Raw genomic sequence first — 17,211 nt, forward strand, 5'->3', positions numbered from 1 at the left:
TAATACCGCAGTGTATTACATATATTTATATATTAATATAAATTACCAAAGAATAGGGATGTGTCACAGCTAAGATAAGGAATTGTCGTCCTGATTACGAGGCGGTCGTATATCACTGTTTCTTTTGACGCAATCCACCAACCAATGTATGCCTTCGTCTACTCCATCCCTTTTTTCAGATTATGGACCGTTATTTTATGTAATATAAAATACTATTAAGGATGTCCCACTTAAGAGGAGATTCCTGAGATCATTTTGAGACAAAAATTCTATTACCAAAATGTCAAGGGAAAATTTTTTTTAACCTAATAAATATCAATAATTAGAAATATCAGTAATTGTATCCTCGCATACATAATCTTTAAATTAATATTTACAAGAGACAATAATTAGCTTTCATTTTCAGTATTTTGTGTTTTACTCGAACGCACAAATTTTAGGCGGTATTCTTTTATTAACTTTAAATGATTATAATTCAAAAATTATTATAGCCTCGATATTTTTTGGGATGAGAATTTTCATCTCAAAATAATCTTAGGAATCTTCCCTTAAGCGTTGTTCCTATCTTTACGTGATACCCTGCATATACAAGGTATCTCACACACACACACAAAAACTATTACTAGCTGAAATATCTTCCAATCCATAAGGTCTAGAGAAAAATTTGTAGAACCAAAATTGCACGGTACGAAGGGAACTATCATATGATGGCGATAGTAATTTTGGTCCAAGTGGAGGCGCTTCAAAAATTTTAAGATCAACTTCATTTTTTTAAATAGAATACTGAATTTTTTTACACAATATGATTTCTCTGATTACTCTGCACACACACGCACGCATGCACGCACGCACGTCTCTTGGAGACACGGCAATAAGTCGTACGTCATACGCCAAAGCTTATGCGTTACTTACGTTTACAACTTAAGTCTCTAAGTAAACATTACGACAATTTTTGTGCTCAGACCCTTACTTCCATTCCCTGTTGATTACACACAATCAATCATGTCAGCTCCCATTGGCATTGTCATTCCCTTTGTTCGATTAATCTTTGGAGCCTGTTTTAATATGAATTATTTAAAAAAATAAAGTTGACCTTAAAATCTTTGAAGCGTCTCCATCTGGACAAAAATTACTATCGTCATCATATGATAGTTCCCTTCGTACCGTGCAATTTTGATTCTACAAATTTTTCTCTGGACCTTATGAATTCAAAGATATTTCAGGTGGTAATGATTATTGACATATATGTATATATATATATAGTTATTGGGGATATATATACACACATATATATATGTATATGTATAAAAAATTAAATATACATACATACATATACAGGGTGAATAAAAAGTCTTGGACCGATGAAATATCTCGAAAACTAAGCATTTCCGAAAGAAATATTTCCTACAAAAGTTGTAGGGTTTTAAATGATCTATTTACTGATCTGGTCAGTCTGACCTTGGATGGCGTCGCCAAGGTCAGGTCAAGATCACATCGATTTTTATAAATGGTACACCCTATTTTTTATTCCATATTTTCCGAGATATTCGACCCATTACGTTTGAGATAGGTCACCCTGTGTGCGTGTGTTTATATGTGCATACATATATGTACAATATATAAATAATTGAAGTCCCACAAAAATCAAACATCCATTTTTCTTTAAAATCTGGATTATAGCGTCAAATCGTTTTCTGTTAGCAATATCACATCGTGAACAATTTTGTTCCAAGAATCAAACAGAAAACAGGAATAACATTTGTAAAGGATGTTTTCGTTAAGATTAATATAAAATTTTGGAAATAAAAAGAAAAAATTATTGCTTTAAATAATATTTCTTCTTCACTGATAAAAAGATAGATGTAAAATATTAAATAAGGGATATAAATGAGTATAAAAATGTAAAATATAATATTATATAAAGGATATACATAATAAATATATATATAAATAAGAAATTTTTAGAAAAATATATCAAACAAGTCTAGAGATCCTTTATTTATTTTTTTCTAAATAAGTCCCCAAAATATTAAGGGGTTATATCCGAGTGAATATCTGAAAACATAGAATAATTTCGGAAATTTTTTACAGTTAAATAATAAAATAAGTGGAAATTCAATTTAAAAATCTTTAAATGTGCATATGCTGTGGGAATGCTGGATCAAATTGTTGACACATACAGATCGATAAAAATTTCCGAATTTATTGAACGGAATAAAAAATCCATTTAAAGGATCAAAGTAGACATAAAATTGGAAGGGACTACAGTGGGCTTTACATTAATCAATCTAAAAAATCTTTCAATTATGTGCATGTACACGTGTGCGCGCGCGCACATACACACGCACACACACAGAGCATTAAGAATTACTTAAATAATATAAATGGTATAAATCAACGAAATAAAGCGCTAATTTTGCTTACCCATTAAGGGCCGATACAGGCATTACCATGCAATCTCTTCTACCGATTAAGTGCGCACTTTGATTGAATATTGGTTTCACTTCTCTGACACCCATACAATCAGGTACATCCTGCTTATTTGCTAGTACCAATAATGGTACGCCAATTAGATGCTCAGACGATATCACTTTATCTAAAAGGAAAGGAAAGTGTGATATACATATTTTTTACCGTTTGCGAAATATATGTGCCTCATTAAAATAAAGGAAATAATTTTTAATTTTTTAAGAAGTAAAGAAATTTTAAACTTATAATTTTATTTGAAAATGTATGTTGAAGTATTAAAAATGTTTCTCATACTGTTTTATTTTACTTACGATTGGAACTTGTCCAATTTAATAACTCAAAATATCATTAGAAAACGCATCTTACCAAAAGTTTCTTTGGAATCTGGTATTCTATTACGGTCAGACGAGTCGACAATATAAATCACAGCATGAGATTCTGCATAATACTGCAAGTATAAACTAATGTTATCATTCAATGATACATAATTCATATATATTGTCTAATTATTTTATATGCTACAAACGGTGAAATCAAAAATGTTACATAATTCGATAAATAAAAAAAGAAATATAAAAAAATGCATGACAATGTATTATTTGTTTTTGTATTATATATTAAAAGGAAGCATAGGACTCTTTCGGCTTCAAAAAGTATGCCTTTTCCATGGTTATTTTTTCTGGAAAAGATATATAAGCTACAAGAATCAAATGTTTTTTTGTAAATGAAAGTATATATTTTTTACTACTAATCATAATTTTTTATTTTGTTTCACTGGATACCCCCTTCTTTCTAAGCCATACATGGCATGCAGCGTTTCATGGTACCAGAAATACAATATCTCCGACCTGGTTCATCTGAAACAAAAAAGTCATAAAGGGTTAAAGTATATTAAAGATTATATAGTCTCTATCAGAAACAATTTTGAATTTTTTATTTTTAACAAAATAGCAGACTTTCAAACTTAAAGAATCGATTTTCAGCAAAATCGACATTTCAATTTTCTTTCTAAAAAAAAAATATATATAAAAATGAAGAAAAAAGCATCTGATAGGAAATACAATTTTTAATATATTTTAAAACTTTGAATTTTTTGTTTCAGATGAACCAGGTCAGAGATATTTCTGGTACTGTGAAATGCTGCATGCTATGTAAAGCCTAAGAAGAAGGATATTTTTCAGTAAAACATAATATTAAAAAATATAATTAATAGTCAAATATATGTACTTTCATTTACAAAAAATTCGATCTTCATAGCTTATATATATATCTGTTCCAGAAAAAATCATGAAAAAGGCATACTTTTTAAAAACGAAAGAGTCCTATGCCTCCTTAATTACTTTGTCCCACAGAGATTGAAGTTCCTCTTGACCACCGAGATCCCAGAAATTAAAAGATACTCCAGCAATGTCGATCTTGCCAATGTTCAAGCCTACAGTAGTCGTAATCTTGCTCGGATTCATACCCTTGTAATTCTTCGTGAATTTCGTCTTCGCCGCCTCGAGGTAAGTCTAGAAATAATCGATAATTGCAGTTCTAACATCATAACCTCGGTATGTTCGAGAGTGCCCTACCGTTTTCCCCGCATTGTCGAGTCCTAAAATTAATACGAAGTACTCGTCCTTTTGCATCAAATACAGTCCCCAAAATATTAAGGGGTTATATCCGAGTGAATATCTGAAAACATAGAATAATTTCGGAAATTTTTTACAGTTAAATAATAAAATAAGTGGAAATTCAATTTAAAAATCTTTAAATGTGCATATGCTGTGGGAATGCTGGATCAAATTGTTGACACATACAGATCGATAAAAATTTCCGAATTTATTGAACGGAATAAAAAATCCATTTAAAGGATCAAAGTAGACATAAAATTGGAAGGGACTACAGTGGGCTTTACATTAATCAATCTAAAAAATCTTTCAATTATGTGCATGTACACGTGTGCGCGCGCGCACATACACACGCACACACACAGAGCATTAAGAATTACTTAAATAATATAAATGGTATAAATCAACGAAATAAAGCGCTAATTTTGCTTACCCATTAAGGGCCGATACAGGCATTACCATGCAATCTCTTCTACCGATTAAGTGCGCACTTTGATTGAATATTGGTTTCACTTCTCTGACACCCATACAATCAGGTACATCCTGCTTATTTGCTAGTACCAATAATGGTACGCCAATTAGATGCTCAGACGATATCACTTTATCTAAAAGGAAAGGAAAGTGTGATATACATATTTTTTACCGTTTGCGAAATATATGTGCCTCATTAAAATAAAGGAAATAATTTTTAATTTTTTAAGAAGTAAAGAAATTTTAAACTTATAATTTTATTTGAAAATGTATGTTGAAGTATTAAAAATGTTTCTCATACTGTTTTATTTTACTTACGATTGGAACTTGTCCAATTTAATAACTCAAAATATCATTAGAAAACGCATCTTACCAAAAGTTTCTTTGGAATCTGGTATTCTATTACGGTCAGACGAGTCGACAATATAAATCACAGCATGAGATTCTGCATAATACTGCAAGTATAAACTAATGTTATCATTCAATGATACATAATTCATATATATTGTCTAATTATTTTATATGCTACAAACGGTGAAATCAAAAATGTTACATAATTCGATAAATAAAAAAAGAAATATAAAAAAATGCATGACAATGTATTATTTGTTTTTGTATTATATATTAAAAGGAAGCATAGGACTCTTTCGGCTTCAAAAAGTATGCCTTTTCCATGGTTATTTTTTCTGGAAAAGATATATAAGCTACAAGAATCAAATGTTTTTTTGTAAATGAAAGTATATATTTTTTACTACTAATCATAATTTTTTATTTTGTTTCACTGGATACCCCCTTCTTTCTAAGCCATACATGGCATGCAGCGTTTCATGGTACCAGAAATACAATATCTCCGACCTGGTTCATCTGAAACAAAAAAGTCATAAAGGGTTAAAGTATATTAAAGATTATATAGTCTCTATCAGAAACAATTTTGAATTTTTTATTTTTAACAAAATAGCAGACTTTCAAACTTAAAGAATCGATTTTCAGCAAAATCGACATTTCAATTTTCTTTCTAAAAAAAAAATATATATAAAAATGAAGAAAAAAGCATCTGATAGGAAATACAATTTTTAATATATTTTAAAACTTTGAATTTTTTGTTTCAGATGAACCAGGTCAGAGATATTTCTGGTACTGTGAAATGCTGCATGCTATGTAAAGCCTAAGAAGAAGGATATTTTTCAGTAAAACATAATATTAAAAAATATAATTAATAGTCAAATATATGTACTTTCATTTACAAAAAATTCGATCTTCATAGCTTATATATATATCTGTTCCAGAAAAAATCATGAAAAAGGCATACTTTTTAAAAACGAAAGAGTCCTATGCCTCCTTAATTACTTTGTCCCACAGAGATTGAAGTTCCTCTTGACCACCGAGATCCCAGAAATTAAAAGATACTCCAGCAATGTCGATCTTGCCAATGTTCAAGCCTACAGTAGTCGTAATCTTGCTCGGATTCATACCCTTGTAATTCTTCGTGAATTTCGTCTTCGCCGCCTCGAGGTAAGTCTAGAAATAATCGATAATTGCAGTTCTAACATCATAACCTCGGTATGTTCGAGAGTGCCCTACCGTTTTCCCCGCATTGTCGAGTCCTAAAATTAATACGAAGTACTCGTCCTTTTGCATCAAATACTTGTACAAACCATGCAGCAACGTGTACATCTCCGTTAACCGTCGATGTGCTCGATAATATAATTTACATGTCGTATTGTTTATATTTTAGGCCCGCACTCACAACACCATATAACACTCTTGTCATGGTGCCATGTTGGTCGTGCCCAGCACAGATTATCAAAGAAAATAGATTATCAACTCCCATATTTTGCTTGGAACAGTGTTTTGAACGCTGCGAATCCGCGAATATACATGAATGAACTAATATTCAATATGGCTGATCTCTAATAGAGTACCTATAGGCCCGATTAAGGCTGCGGTCCACTTGACGCTACAAACGTTTCGAAGCGTTTGAGCGACCAATCAGAACAAAGAATTTTGCGAATTGACTAATCAAAGAATGCTTCGAAGCATTTGTAGCGTCAAGTGGACCGCAGCCGAAGCCTTGTGTCCACAATGCTAAAAATCGATCCGAGACGATCGGATGAAGAAAGAATTGACCAATCGCAATGATCGATCAAATAGTTCAAATGTGATTTGTTAATTCTTTCTCTGTCCGAGACCTCGATTTCTAGCATCATGGACATCGGGCTTTAAAGATCCTGTAATCGGAGTTTGGCGAATGTGGACCAAAAATGGCGGATAGAGAGAGAGAGAGGGTGCCATTACATGAGCGCGGAAATGCGGAAACGCGTAACCAATCAGAAGCGATCCGCTGTTATGGTTTCGCGTTTTACCGATTACTGATTGGTTGCGCGTTTCCGCGTTTCCGTGTTTCCACGCTTATGTAATAACACCCAGAGAGAGAGAGATAACAGATATTTCTTTCTCGTATGAACGCATGCGTAAAAAGTGTTACCCCGGATCTACAATAGAGTTTTAAGCCTTAAGCCATAAGAAATGGACGAATCATAGTCGATTATTCTCTTCGAATTCGACGTAATTGGTCAGTTTCTTACGACTTAAGGCTTAAAACACCTATTGTAGATTCAGACTTATGCTGGATTCACACTGCATCCGATTTTCGTCGTACGACGAAAATCGAATGCAGTGTGAATCCAAAACAGGATTCCGATAATACGAAGCAAAATTCATCGGAATCCTGTTTTCTGATTGGTTGCAGAGGTCGTACGACGAAAATTGGATGCAGGGTGAATCCAGCAATAGGGTGTGTTCCGTTTCTTGCATGATGTGCATATGCATCATTTATCCTTGTTTAATATTCGGTGAATAACAAGGATAAAAGATGCATCATGCGTGAAACGGAACGCAGCCATAGCAACATCATTTATTTCTTCACAGTTGGCAGGCCTAGGATCTGAACGGTACCTCCTCGACTCGCCAGAAGGGGCGTGGTTTGGCCGAACTGCATACACCATGCTATTCCTTCCACCATGATTAAAACCTCTTGATTGTTGTTTAGGGTCATGTGCTGGATAACATTTATCAAAATTTAAGCCTATTCTACAATGTGCTTTTTGTTTCCTGTTTCTTGCTTTTTGCTATTTTCTACATCTTATCTTTTTGCTTCTTATCCGTTTTTTTGTTTTATGTCGCCCGAGATAAAAGTTAATGAACTTTAGCGGAAACAGGAAACACGTAGCAAAAAATACAATTGTCGATAAAACGGTTGCAGAGGGAAAAAGCAAAAGGTAAAATGCAAGAAACAGGAAACAAAGAGTACATTGTAGAACAGGCTTAAGACCAATGAGATTATTGTTTTACAAGATGTTTTATATTTTGTCAAAATGTTGAAACTTTTAAGTCTTATAATTCAAAAAGTTCTTAATGAAAAAATATTTGATTATAGTGTTTTGGAAAGCACTCGAGACAAGCTTTTAGAATATGCAATAAAAAACAGGGTGTACTATTTGGAAAAATCAACGTAATCTTCACACGACTTTCGAACGACTATTCAAGATTGAACCAATGACACTACCTCATATACATCTCGAAACCGTACAACTTTTGTCTGAAACGGTTTTTTCTAAAATGTTCTGTTTCTGAGAGAAAAAGAGTATACGGATGATCTCAGACACCCGGTATATACTATTTGTATTCAGTTCAATAAGATCTTTTACCTGTGGTACTTATCTTAACCCTTAATTTCACTGCCAGAATTGGGGAATCATCTTGGCCGCACTCTTTGGAGTGAACGGAGAGAACGTAATCTAAAAGAAATGTTAGAATATCCTTGAAATATTTTATTTTATTGTTGATAATGTAGATCTCGCCTAGCTGCAATGCTCGTAATCCAAAAGTAGTACTACTACTTTGTTTTATGTACAGTGCTTTATATTCAATCACTTTAATTTGTTTAACTTTACTTTTTGCCCTCCACTTTCATCTCACTACTCGTCGTTCAGTCTTGTAATATAGTACTTATGAAGCAGCACACGGTACTCCTGTTAATTTCTGAAATCCCATTTACTTTTTTTTGAAATACATATACCAGATTTCGTTACCCTTGTGTATTATCTTATATTAGATAAAACCGTCAAAACGTGCCTTTGAACAGAGTAATAGCGATGTAAAACACGAGGATGTTTCTTGCATTAAAAATTATTAATGCCCCTACAAACAGTAATATATATTCTCTTCCAAGATTATCGTTTACATTAAATGGGATATATCCAAACGTTTAGCAAGGAAACAAAGTTTTTCCAAAATTTTGCACATTATATTAATTGAGCTATCGTTTTGATGTTATGTTTTATCTAACTCCGTTTACTGTAAGCTAATTTTTTTACACCTAAAATTGCACTATTTGTAGTGTCTAATTTAGCTTAATTCAGTTTAATTTATGCTTATTCAAAGTAAAGCACACTTTTAATATTAATGCCTGAAGCTCGTGCTTCTTCATACTATTCTGATACACTCACGCACGCATACCTAGGGCTATATGAACAACTGCTATTACTTCACAGTAGTTTTAATAAAAAGAATTCGAGTACGAATGTAACAGAAACATATCGATGTATGCATTAAGTATGATATATAGAGATATATCGTATCACGATAAAGCTAGGAAATTATTCCTTTAAAAAAAAAGAGAATATAGATAAGAAACTTTGCGTTCTAACACATCCCGTTATAAGAAACAGCGAGTTCAGCGCATGGATATTTAACATAACTTCAATGCTATACATATTGATCAGAATTTTCCTTATTCTCATTCTGTACTACAATATATTTATGAAAAATCAAATCACTATTCTCGCTGCCAGTCAAAAGTAGAACAGCATAGATACGATGCAGATCTCGCGATTTAACTACGTCAATTCATACTTATTAGAGAGTATTTGCCCTTGCAAAACGTTGCTTCGAAATTATCACTCACCCTGTATCATTTTGAACCACCTTGCGATACGTATCTCTTTTTTCTAATATGCCGCACACGGACGCGAAACTTTACAAACGTATAAACTATTTTTTTTCTTCTTAACATGTGTCACAGCCTTTGTGGCTATAGAACACAAAGTACAACTATACAGATTTCTGATAAGACCTTCGACTCTGTTAAGACAGAGAATCGCATAAAAAAATATCAGTTTAACGATTTAAAAAAAAAGAGAGGAGAAAAGAAAGAAACCTCACGGAACTCAGCTTACATACTAAGATAACCGCGAGCCTGACTTCGTCTGCGGCCGACGAGGTATGCGATCAATACGATTACCACCAAACCCGCCAATGCACAACCCACAGTTATGGGAACGATGTCAGGCGTATCAAACGAACAGTCTTTAGCTAAAAGAAAAGATAAAAGGAACAAATAAGTTCATAGTCACAATAGTGATGTAAAAGTAAATCATGTTACAAGCGATAAGATAAAAAACCGGATACTCACCTAGACCAAAAATAGTAGTATTATCACCTCGGAAAGCTTGAAATTGTAAATTGGTTACTTTCAGAAGCCCCACAGTTACATTACTACCCTTAAGGGTTAAATCCAGCTGCTGTTCCTTTATACATCTATAAGAGTTACTTAATCCAGTTTTGAATTGTGGTGTCACATGTACTGCAGTCACTGTTTTATCTGAAGAAAAATAAAAATTTGACAATTAAGTTAAAATTATAAAAGCGGCTCACAAGAATTAACAATTCTTAAATTTAAAATGAGAAGGACTTATTAGAGCCAAAACCGTTGGATGTTTTATATGTAAAATAATTCATAACATCAAAATTAAAAATGCAGTAAAATACAATAAAATATACATTTCGACCTTTAATCTGGTCATCCTCAATGTCAACACAGTTATTTATAAACATAGTGTCATATATATAAAATCTGCTAAAGCGATGGTCTTCTTAAATTCTCCAAATAAATGTGTCCATTAATTCATTACATCAATGCATTACATAGACATGCTAAACATGTAGATGTTTATGTAATGCATCGATGTAATTGATGGATACACATTTATTTAGAGAATTCAAAAAGAAGATCGTCGCTTTAGCAGAGATTTTATGTATATAACGCTATCTTTGTAAATAACTGTGTTGATTGAAACACTGAGGATGACCAGATTAATGGGTCAATTGTAAGCAGAATCATAAGGCTCATAACATGTACTTGTAAAGCTGATTCTACAATGAGTCGGTAGTCGATAGTCTTAAGTCTTATCGGTGAATCGGTGGAGTTGTCCAACAGCCAACTTGTACGGCTAAGACTACCGATTTTCTTAAGAATGACTAAATTCGACTTTATTCCTTCCCATTAATCGAGCTAAACGACTCGCTTTAACAACTAGTAGATGCAAAAAATCATAGTCACTTATTTAGATTAAGACTGGTTAAGATTTAAGATTTCCGACTACCGACTCATTGTAGAATTAGCATTGGACTGTAACACTAAAGTTATAAGAACTTATAAATTCTTACAAGTTCTTATAACTTTATGCAATATTATTATAGATAGCTTCTTGCTAGCCGTAAGATTTACGAAAAATCGTAAATATTTATGAATGATCGTATATCTTATGGTACATATACATAGAATTATAATATAAATTACAAATTCTTACAAGTTTTACGAGAATAAGTAACGAGTCTTACAAGTTTGCTTAGAATTGACCCATTAAGGTCGAAACGTATGTTCTATTATATTGCTGTACGTATTTTTAATTTTGATGTTACAAATCATTTTATGTATAAAACATCCAATGGTTTTGCTTTAATAAGCCCTTTTCATTTTTAATTTAAGAATAAAAATTTGTTCTAAAGAAAAAGAGATTAAAGTGCAACTTAATTCACACGAGATAAACACATACTTGATTTATCATTCGGAAATTCTTCGGCCGCTAAAGAGATCTCAAAGTGATGAAGAGAATAATATTTCTCTGTTTCGTTCTTCACGAAATGAATCGTGAAGTTATCCTGGATAATCTTATTCTGTGATGATTCCCATGATAATGTTAGATTTTGCTCAGTTTTACCACACTTTCCTGTTATAGTACCATTGCTGGGTATGTCCATCACTTTGTAGCTTGTCTACAAATAAAGTAGGATTAATTACTAATTGATTGCACCACTATATTTTAATGAACATGAATGTAGTAATTGATTCCTCTATGCAATATGTATATAAATGTATAAATTTATATTATTTGTAGAGACTTGTAACTGTTATAACCAAAATAAAAAAAGTTATAGCATAACAATTATATTCTTTAAGCGATTTTGGTTACAAATAACCATTATAAATAATTAAAATTGTTTTCGATTGAGAATAACCATTAGTCATTACTGATATCCGAAATTGTTTTTGGTTATAAATAACCACTATCAATGATGGAAATTATTTTTTGTTGTGAATAACTATTACAGATGACTAGAATTTTATACTGGTTACAAATAACCATTATTGATGCTCAGAATTTTATTTCAGTTACCCAAAGTCTCTAAACGACAGACCTTGTTGGTTACCGGCAAGCAATATCAACAGCAAACATGTTTTCTGGTTACTATTGGGCCTTTGTCAATTTTATTATCACTACGAATGTAAAATTAATTAATAAAAGATAAAAGATACTATTATTTCAAAAAGAATAAGATAAAAGATACTGTTTTAATATGTTTACATTTTTTGTACATTTCTCTGTAATTCTCATTTCTTCTGCAGAAACTTATCAAATTACAGAAAGATACTGAATAAATTACAGAAAGATACTGATACGTACAAAAAGATACTGAAAAATATATAATCAAAATAAATTTCTAATCATTGATAATAGTTATTTGTAACCAATATAATATTTTAGTCATCGATAATGGTTATTCTTTACTTACTAAAAACAATTTCAGTCGTCCATAATGGTTATTCGTGTAATCAAAAAGAATTTCCAATATCGATAACGGTTATTTGTAACCAAAAACAATTTCTATCATCAAAAATGATTATTCGCAACTAAAAACAATTTCTATCATTAACAATGGTTCGTAATCAGGATACATAAAAAAATCGATATTTTATAAAGATTACATTTTTCGAGCAATTTCTTTAAAATTTAATGATGATTGTCTTCTCTGACTAAATATCAACTTTTAATCAATGATTTCTTTAAAAAATTTTCAAGATAACTTATAATAACTGACTTTTGGTCTCTGATTATTTGTCAAATTTGATAACAATTTTTATATATTAATATATAACACTACAAACCTACTTTTTATGTACTTACTATATTATCGGTAGTATAAGAAACATTAAATTGTACAGCCATTTGAATGATAATACATAACGTATTATTCTCTTTAACTATCCATTTTTTGGTACTTGGTGGAGGAAGCGGGGTTATTGGGGTTGGTGTTGTAGGAACAGCGGTTGTGGTAGGTACAGGCGTTGAAGTTGTTGTTGATTTGGTTGTAGTCGGCAGAGTTGTTGTAGTTGACGAAGTTGTAGTCGACGAAGTTGTTGTAGTCGTCAGAGTTGTGGTTGACGTAGAATTATTTAGTGTGTGCTCATCTTTTGGAGGAACCAAATGCATCTCTATTTGTTTGTTTGATTCAGGTTGAAGCATTGATTGGGGATTTGCATCTGCATTGTAGCTGGTCGGGTTGATAGAAATACTTGTGTCATTGGTATTGACATTCTCTGGGTCGCCAGCTGTTAAAATTACACATGTATATTATATTCTATACCATTCACAGGGTGATTCACCTCTGACCTTCAAGATTCTGTATCAACAAAGCTTATTATAGACAAAGAGCTTAAAGAAAATGATCTCTATCTAAAAATAGATCTCAATCATATATATATATCCTATGTTTCATATATATCATATGTTTTTAAAGCTAAGATATATCTTTAATCAGTTTAAGAAAGTATGTAAGGACCAAATATTTCTAATATATGTTGTTGAACATTCATCTATATGTATTAATTAAATTTTGCATATGTTTTCAGTATCAATTAAATATTTCATATATATAAATCATGTAAAATAACATAAATCGCGTAAAAAAAGAACTAAACAAAGAAGAGTAACGTTCAATAAAAAAAAAAACATGAATCGAAATCATTTTGATTTCACACAGCAATGGATTTAGAGATAAAAGATAGAGGGATTGTCGTAACCAATTATAATTCTTGTTTCTACCAATATAGTTTAATCTTAATCTTGGTTCAACTAACTTCTCTTTTTTCTAGTTCTAAAAATTAAAAAAAGATGGAAAGCAAGTTGAGTTAAGATTAAAGTTAATCTGCATTATAGAAACATGCATAAGCCTGTGACATAGGCTGTTCCCAGGCAAGATAATCTTTATCGCACAAAATATGATCTAGCATCCTCAGGACGCTGCATAATGTCATCTCTTACATATGCGACTGTCAAGCGATTGTTTTGTTTTAAAAGCATATAATCGTCCACGTCGAATCATCAGAATACAGAGATACGACACGACTACGTGACGCGAGACGAGACGAGTGCAGTTGCACTCGAGTCACTGTCATGACATTTTCGTTCAAGGGAGATCTGGTCCGCCTCATCATCATGGCGAATGATTAGGAGTGCGCAATTAATCTCCGAAGTACGATCACGAGCGTGACTTTGGGGTCGCGATCTCCCTTTTCCGTTCACTTTGTCCCTCTCGTCAAAGCGAGATCGCGAGGTCAATGACGATGACAGCGATGATGACGATGATGATGATGATGATGATGATGATGATGATGATGATGATGATGATGATGATGATGATGATGATGATGATGATGATGATGATGATGATGATGATGATGATGATGATGATAATGATGATGATGATGATGATGGTGATGATGATAGATGATGATGATAATGATGATGATGATGATGATGATGATGATGGATGATGATAATAATAATCATAATAATGATGACGATGATGACGATGGAATCATCGACATCGCTGTGCAAGGTCACGATAATACGTTTCTAGCACGGATAGCTGTCTGCATCGACGGCTGCAGTTACGAATTCACATCAGGAATTTGTTATTGGCCATTACCTGACACAATCGTCGCGGCCCAGCACAAGAGCAGCAGGGGTTTCAGCATGATGTCAAACGTTCGGAGAAATCGTATCGCGACACTGCAATGCGTTCGAGTTCGTGACGTTCGTGTAAGCTGATCTGAGTTGATCGGCGCGATCGGCGCGGTCACAGGAACAACGTTGCCAGATATTTTCCGTCAGAAGTAGAGGCCCAGTCTCACCAACTCCGATTAAACTAATCGGCCGATTAAGTATTGCCAACTGCAAGACTTGAAAACATTCTTTTTCTGTGGCGCCGAGAACTCACGTGCTCTAAAATCACTAGATCTATAAAGTAGCGCAATTGATTTCAGAAGATTACGTCAAAATCGCCGAAGTACACATAGTACACGATTCTAAGCATGATGGTGGTTCATCTTTTAAACTGTACTTAGGCCGGAATCAGACTACCCAGTGAGAAATGATAATGGAATCGATTTCATTATCATTTCTCACTGGGTAGGCATTGAAGATTGAGATTGAATATTGAAAGATTGAAATTTGACCAATCAAAACAATAGGAGCTAAAATTCCTTTGCCCTCATTGATCAAATTTCAATCTTCAATCTTCGATCTCAATCTTCAATGCGTAGTCTGATTCCGGCCTTACATGTCCCTTCGTGTACTTTTATGCATTAAACTTCTACAGCAAATAAATCCGTATTAAACTAAAAAACATATAAATTAAGCATTCGTACATATTCTTTTGTTCATAAATAAACTAATTACAACTAAAAAACATTGGGTGCGTTCAGCAGAACGTTTGTTTTGCAACTGTTGTAAGTTTCCTTCGCGCTAATTGGATCATACTTTTAGATCTAGAAGAATGGTCCTATCTCAGCAGACAATCATAAAACGGTTGCAAAACTGTTGAGTCTGCTGAACGCAGCCATTGATTTACGTACTTGACAGCTTCATTTTCCCAAATAAAGTACGTAATACAAATGCATAAATTCAAAATGGCCGCGTTTCGCGTCAAAATGGATGCGAGTTTGCGGTATTTTATAGATCTAGTGACTTTAACGTGATCGACTCGCATAGCTTTTTCGCATTTGAGAAATTTGCTTAGAACATACATACTGGGCCCTTATTCTTGGAAAGAAACGTATACGAAAGTCTAGAGAAATACCACAGTATACGTTACGTATACTATAGTATTTTTCTAGAATTTCGTATACGTTTCTTTTCAAGAATAGAGGCCCAGTAGACCTATTCTGTAACTTTTTAACGACAATTTTACTAGCTAGGGATGTCGTTGCGCAGGTATTTTATATGATGAAAAAGCTCCGCAACGACAATATAACGATACCGAACTGTCGTTAAAAGTTAGAGAATAGCCCTACTGGGCTGCGTTCGGAAACATCATCCTAGTGCCTTCGTGTATCATCTTATCTTTATTTAACATTTGATCTGTTCGACTTGCTTACACTTTTTTACACTCAGCATCTTCGCTTTCTCTCTTTTCAGCGTTAAATATATATCTATCACATTTTAAATGTAAAAAGTGTAAGCAAGTAGTACAGAGCTATTGTGGATGAACAATAAGGATAAAACGATATACGGGAGGCATGTTTCGCAGTCCTGGAAGGACGACCATATCGTATCTGACCAATGTAATAAAATTGTCTCCAAGATCTATCTGTCCTTGTTTGAAAGCTTGTTTTCTGCGCGCTTGCGCATAATTTATATGGGAGCTCTGAACGTATGTATGTATGTCTAAAGCGTGAGCGGGGAGAATACAATACTCTAAAGGTGCATTCACATGCAAGCGTCAAGCAGCGGAAGCAGCAACCAATCAACGAGGCGATTTTTACAGTGGCGTAAAAAATATTTTTTTACACCACTGTCCGTATCGCTTAGCTGATTGGTTGCTGCTTGACGTTTGCATGTGAATGCACCTTAATAACGTTTTCGAGCGGAGTGAGTTTAAACCCAACTCAGTTCGGTTAACTCATAGGTCTGTTTTCTGTGGCTAAACTAGTGTACACTTTTGGAACTTAAAGTGAGATAGATGTATGTTTGATATTTAACGAAAGCGAGAAAGAGAGTTCTAGTGCAGTCTAGTGCAGGAACAGAAAACAGACCACATGTTTGATCCGAAAGTATCATAATATCGTCCAATCAGAAATCAAAGTAAAGTATGTGACCTCATCGATCCTATTCAAGTTAGGTTCAAACCCACTCCATTTAAAAACGCTATAATGCTGGATTCACACTGCATCCGATTTTCGTCGTACGACCCTCTGCAACCAATCAGAAAACAGGATTCCGATGAATTTTGCTTCGTATTATCGGAATCCTGTTTTCTGATTGAATGCAGAGCGTCGTACGACGAAAATCGTATGCAGTGTGAATCTAGCATTAGGGCGGAATCCATAGATGTTGCTCAAGATTCGAGATGGTCTTAAGCTAAATGCATGAACCAATCAGAATATTAGCATCTTAAGACATTGCTTGAGATTAATGCCCGTATTCATAGAATGCAAGTACTCACTGAGCGGTTGTAGTACTGAATGCACCCATTG

The 17,211-nt window shown here is 33.3% G+C and overlaps 2 protein-coding genes across 3 annotated transcripts; both read right to left on the reverse strand.

The window, feature by feature from the left end:
• Nucleotides 1-4: 4 nt before the first annotated feature.
• On the reverse strand, nucleotides 5-6,364 carry Arfrp1 (ADP-ribosylation factor related protein 1). Of its 2 annotated transcripts, XM_018445566.1 has the most exons (6): nucleotides 6,183-6,364; nucleotides 4,044-4,091; nucleotides 3,810-3,980; nucleotides 2,836-2,917; nucleotides 2,425-2,596; nucleotides 5-169 (listed from the first exon to the last, which is right to left on the reverse strand). In XM_018445566.1, the coding sequence occupies exons 1-6, from the start codon at nucleotides 6,225-6,227 to the stop codon at nucleotides 70-72; spliced, it is 618 nt and encodes a 205-aa protein (XP_018301068.1). In that variant the 5' UTR covers nucleotides 6,228-6,364; the 3' UTR covers nucleotides 5-69. The 2 variants fall into 2 exon arrangements, with proteins under 2 accessions (XP_018301068.1, XP_018301067.1); XM_018445565.1 differs by lacking the exons at nucleotides 2,425-2,596; nucleotides 2,836-2,917; nucleotides 3,810-3,980; nucleotides 4,044-4,091 and adding exons at nucleotides 4,516-4,687; nucleotides 4,927-5,008; nucleotides 5,901-6,071 and having other exon boundaries at nucleotides 8-169; nucleotides 6,135-6,358.
• Nucleotides 6,365-8,619: 2,255 nt separating this feature from the next.
• Lamp1 (lysosome-associated membrane glycoprotein 1) lies at nucleotides 8,620-14,860 on the reverse strand. The gene is made up of 5 exons (XM_018445564.1): nucleotides 14,664-14,860; nucleotides 12,860-13,284; nucleotides 11,450-11,669; nucleotides 10,027-10,215; nucleotides 8,620-9,926 (listed from the first exon to the last, which is right to left on the reverse strand). The coding sequence occupies exons 1-5, from the start codon at nucleotides 14,710-14,712 to the stop codon at nucleotides 9,787-9,789; spliced, it is 1,023 nt and encodes a 340-aa protein (XP_018301066.1). The 5' UTR covers nucleotides 14,713-14,860; the 3' UTR covers nucleotides 8,620-9,786.
• Nucleotides 14,861-17,211: the final 2,351 nt, after the last annotated feature.

Source organism: Mycetomoellerius zeteki, unplaced genomic scaffold (assembly GCF_001594055.1).
Source record: "Mycetomoellerius zeteki isolate Tzet28-1 unplaced genomic scaffold, Tzet1.0 scaffold162, whole genome shotgun sequence".
Classification (NCBI taxonomy): Eukaryota; Metazoa; Arthropoda; class Insecta; order Hymenoptera; family Formicidae; genus Mycetomoellerius; species Mycetomoellerius zeteki.

Coding starts and splice junctions, on each gene's coding strand:
- Arfrp1 (XM_018445566.1), bottom strand. CDS start 6,227: ATGTACACGTTGCTGCATGGTTTGTACAAGTATTTGATGCAAAAG. Junction 4,092..6,182: donor ACAAGTATTTGATGCAAAAG/GACGAGTACTTC, acceptor TTGATGCAAAAG/GACGAGTACTTCGTATTAAT. Junction 3,981..4,043: donor TCGACAATGCGGGGAAAACG/GTAGGGCACTCT, acceptor GATTATTTCTAG/ACTTACCTCGAGGCGGCGAA.
- Lamp1 (XM_018445564.1), bottom strand. CDS start 14,712: ATGCTGAAACCCCTGCTGCTCTTGTGCTGGGCCGCGACGATTGTGTCA. Junction 13,285..14,663: donor GGCCGCGACGATTGTGTCAG/GTAATGGCCAAT, acceptor TAATTTTAACAG/CTGGCGACCCAGAGAATGTC. Junction 11,670..12,859: donor CTTATACTACCGATAATATA/GTAAGTACATAA, acceptor CTTTATTTGTAG/ACAAGCTACAAAGTGATGGA.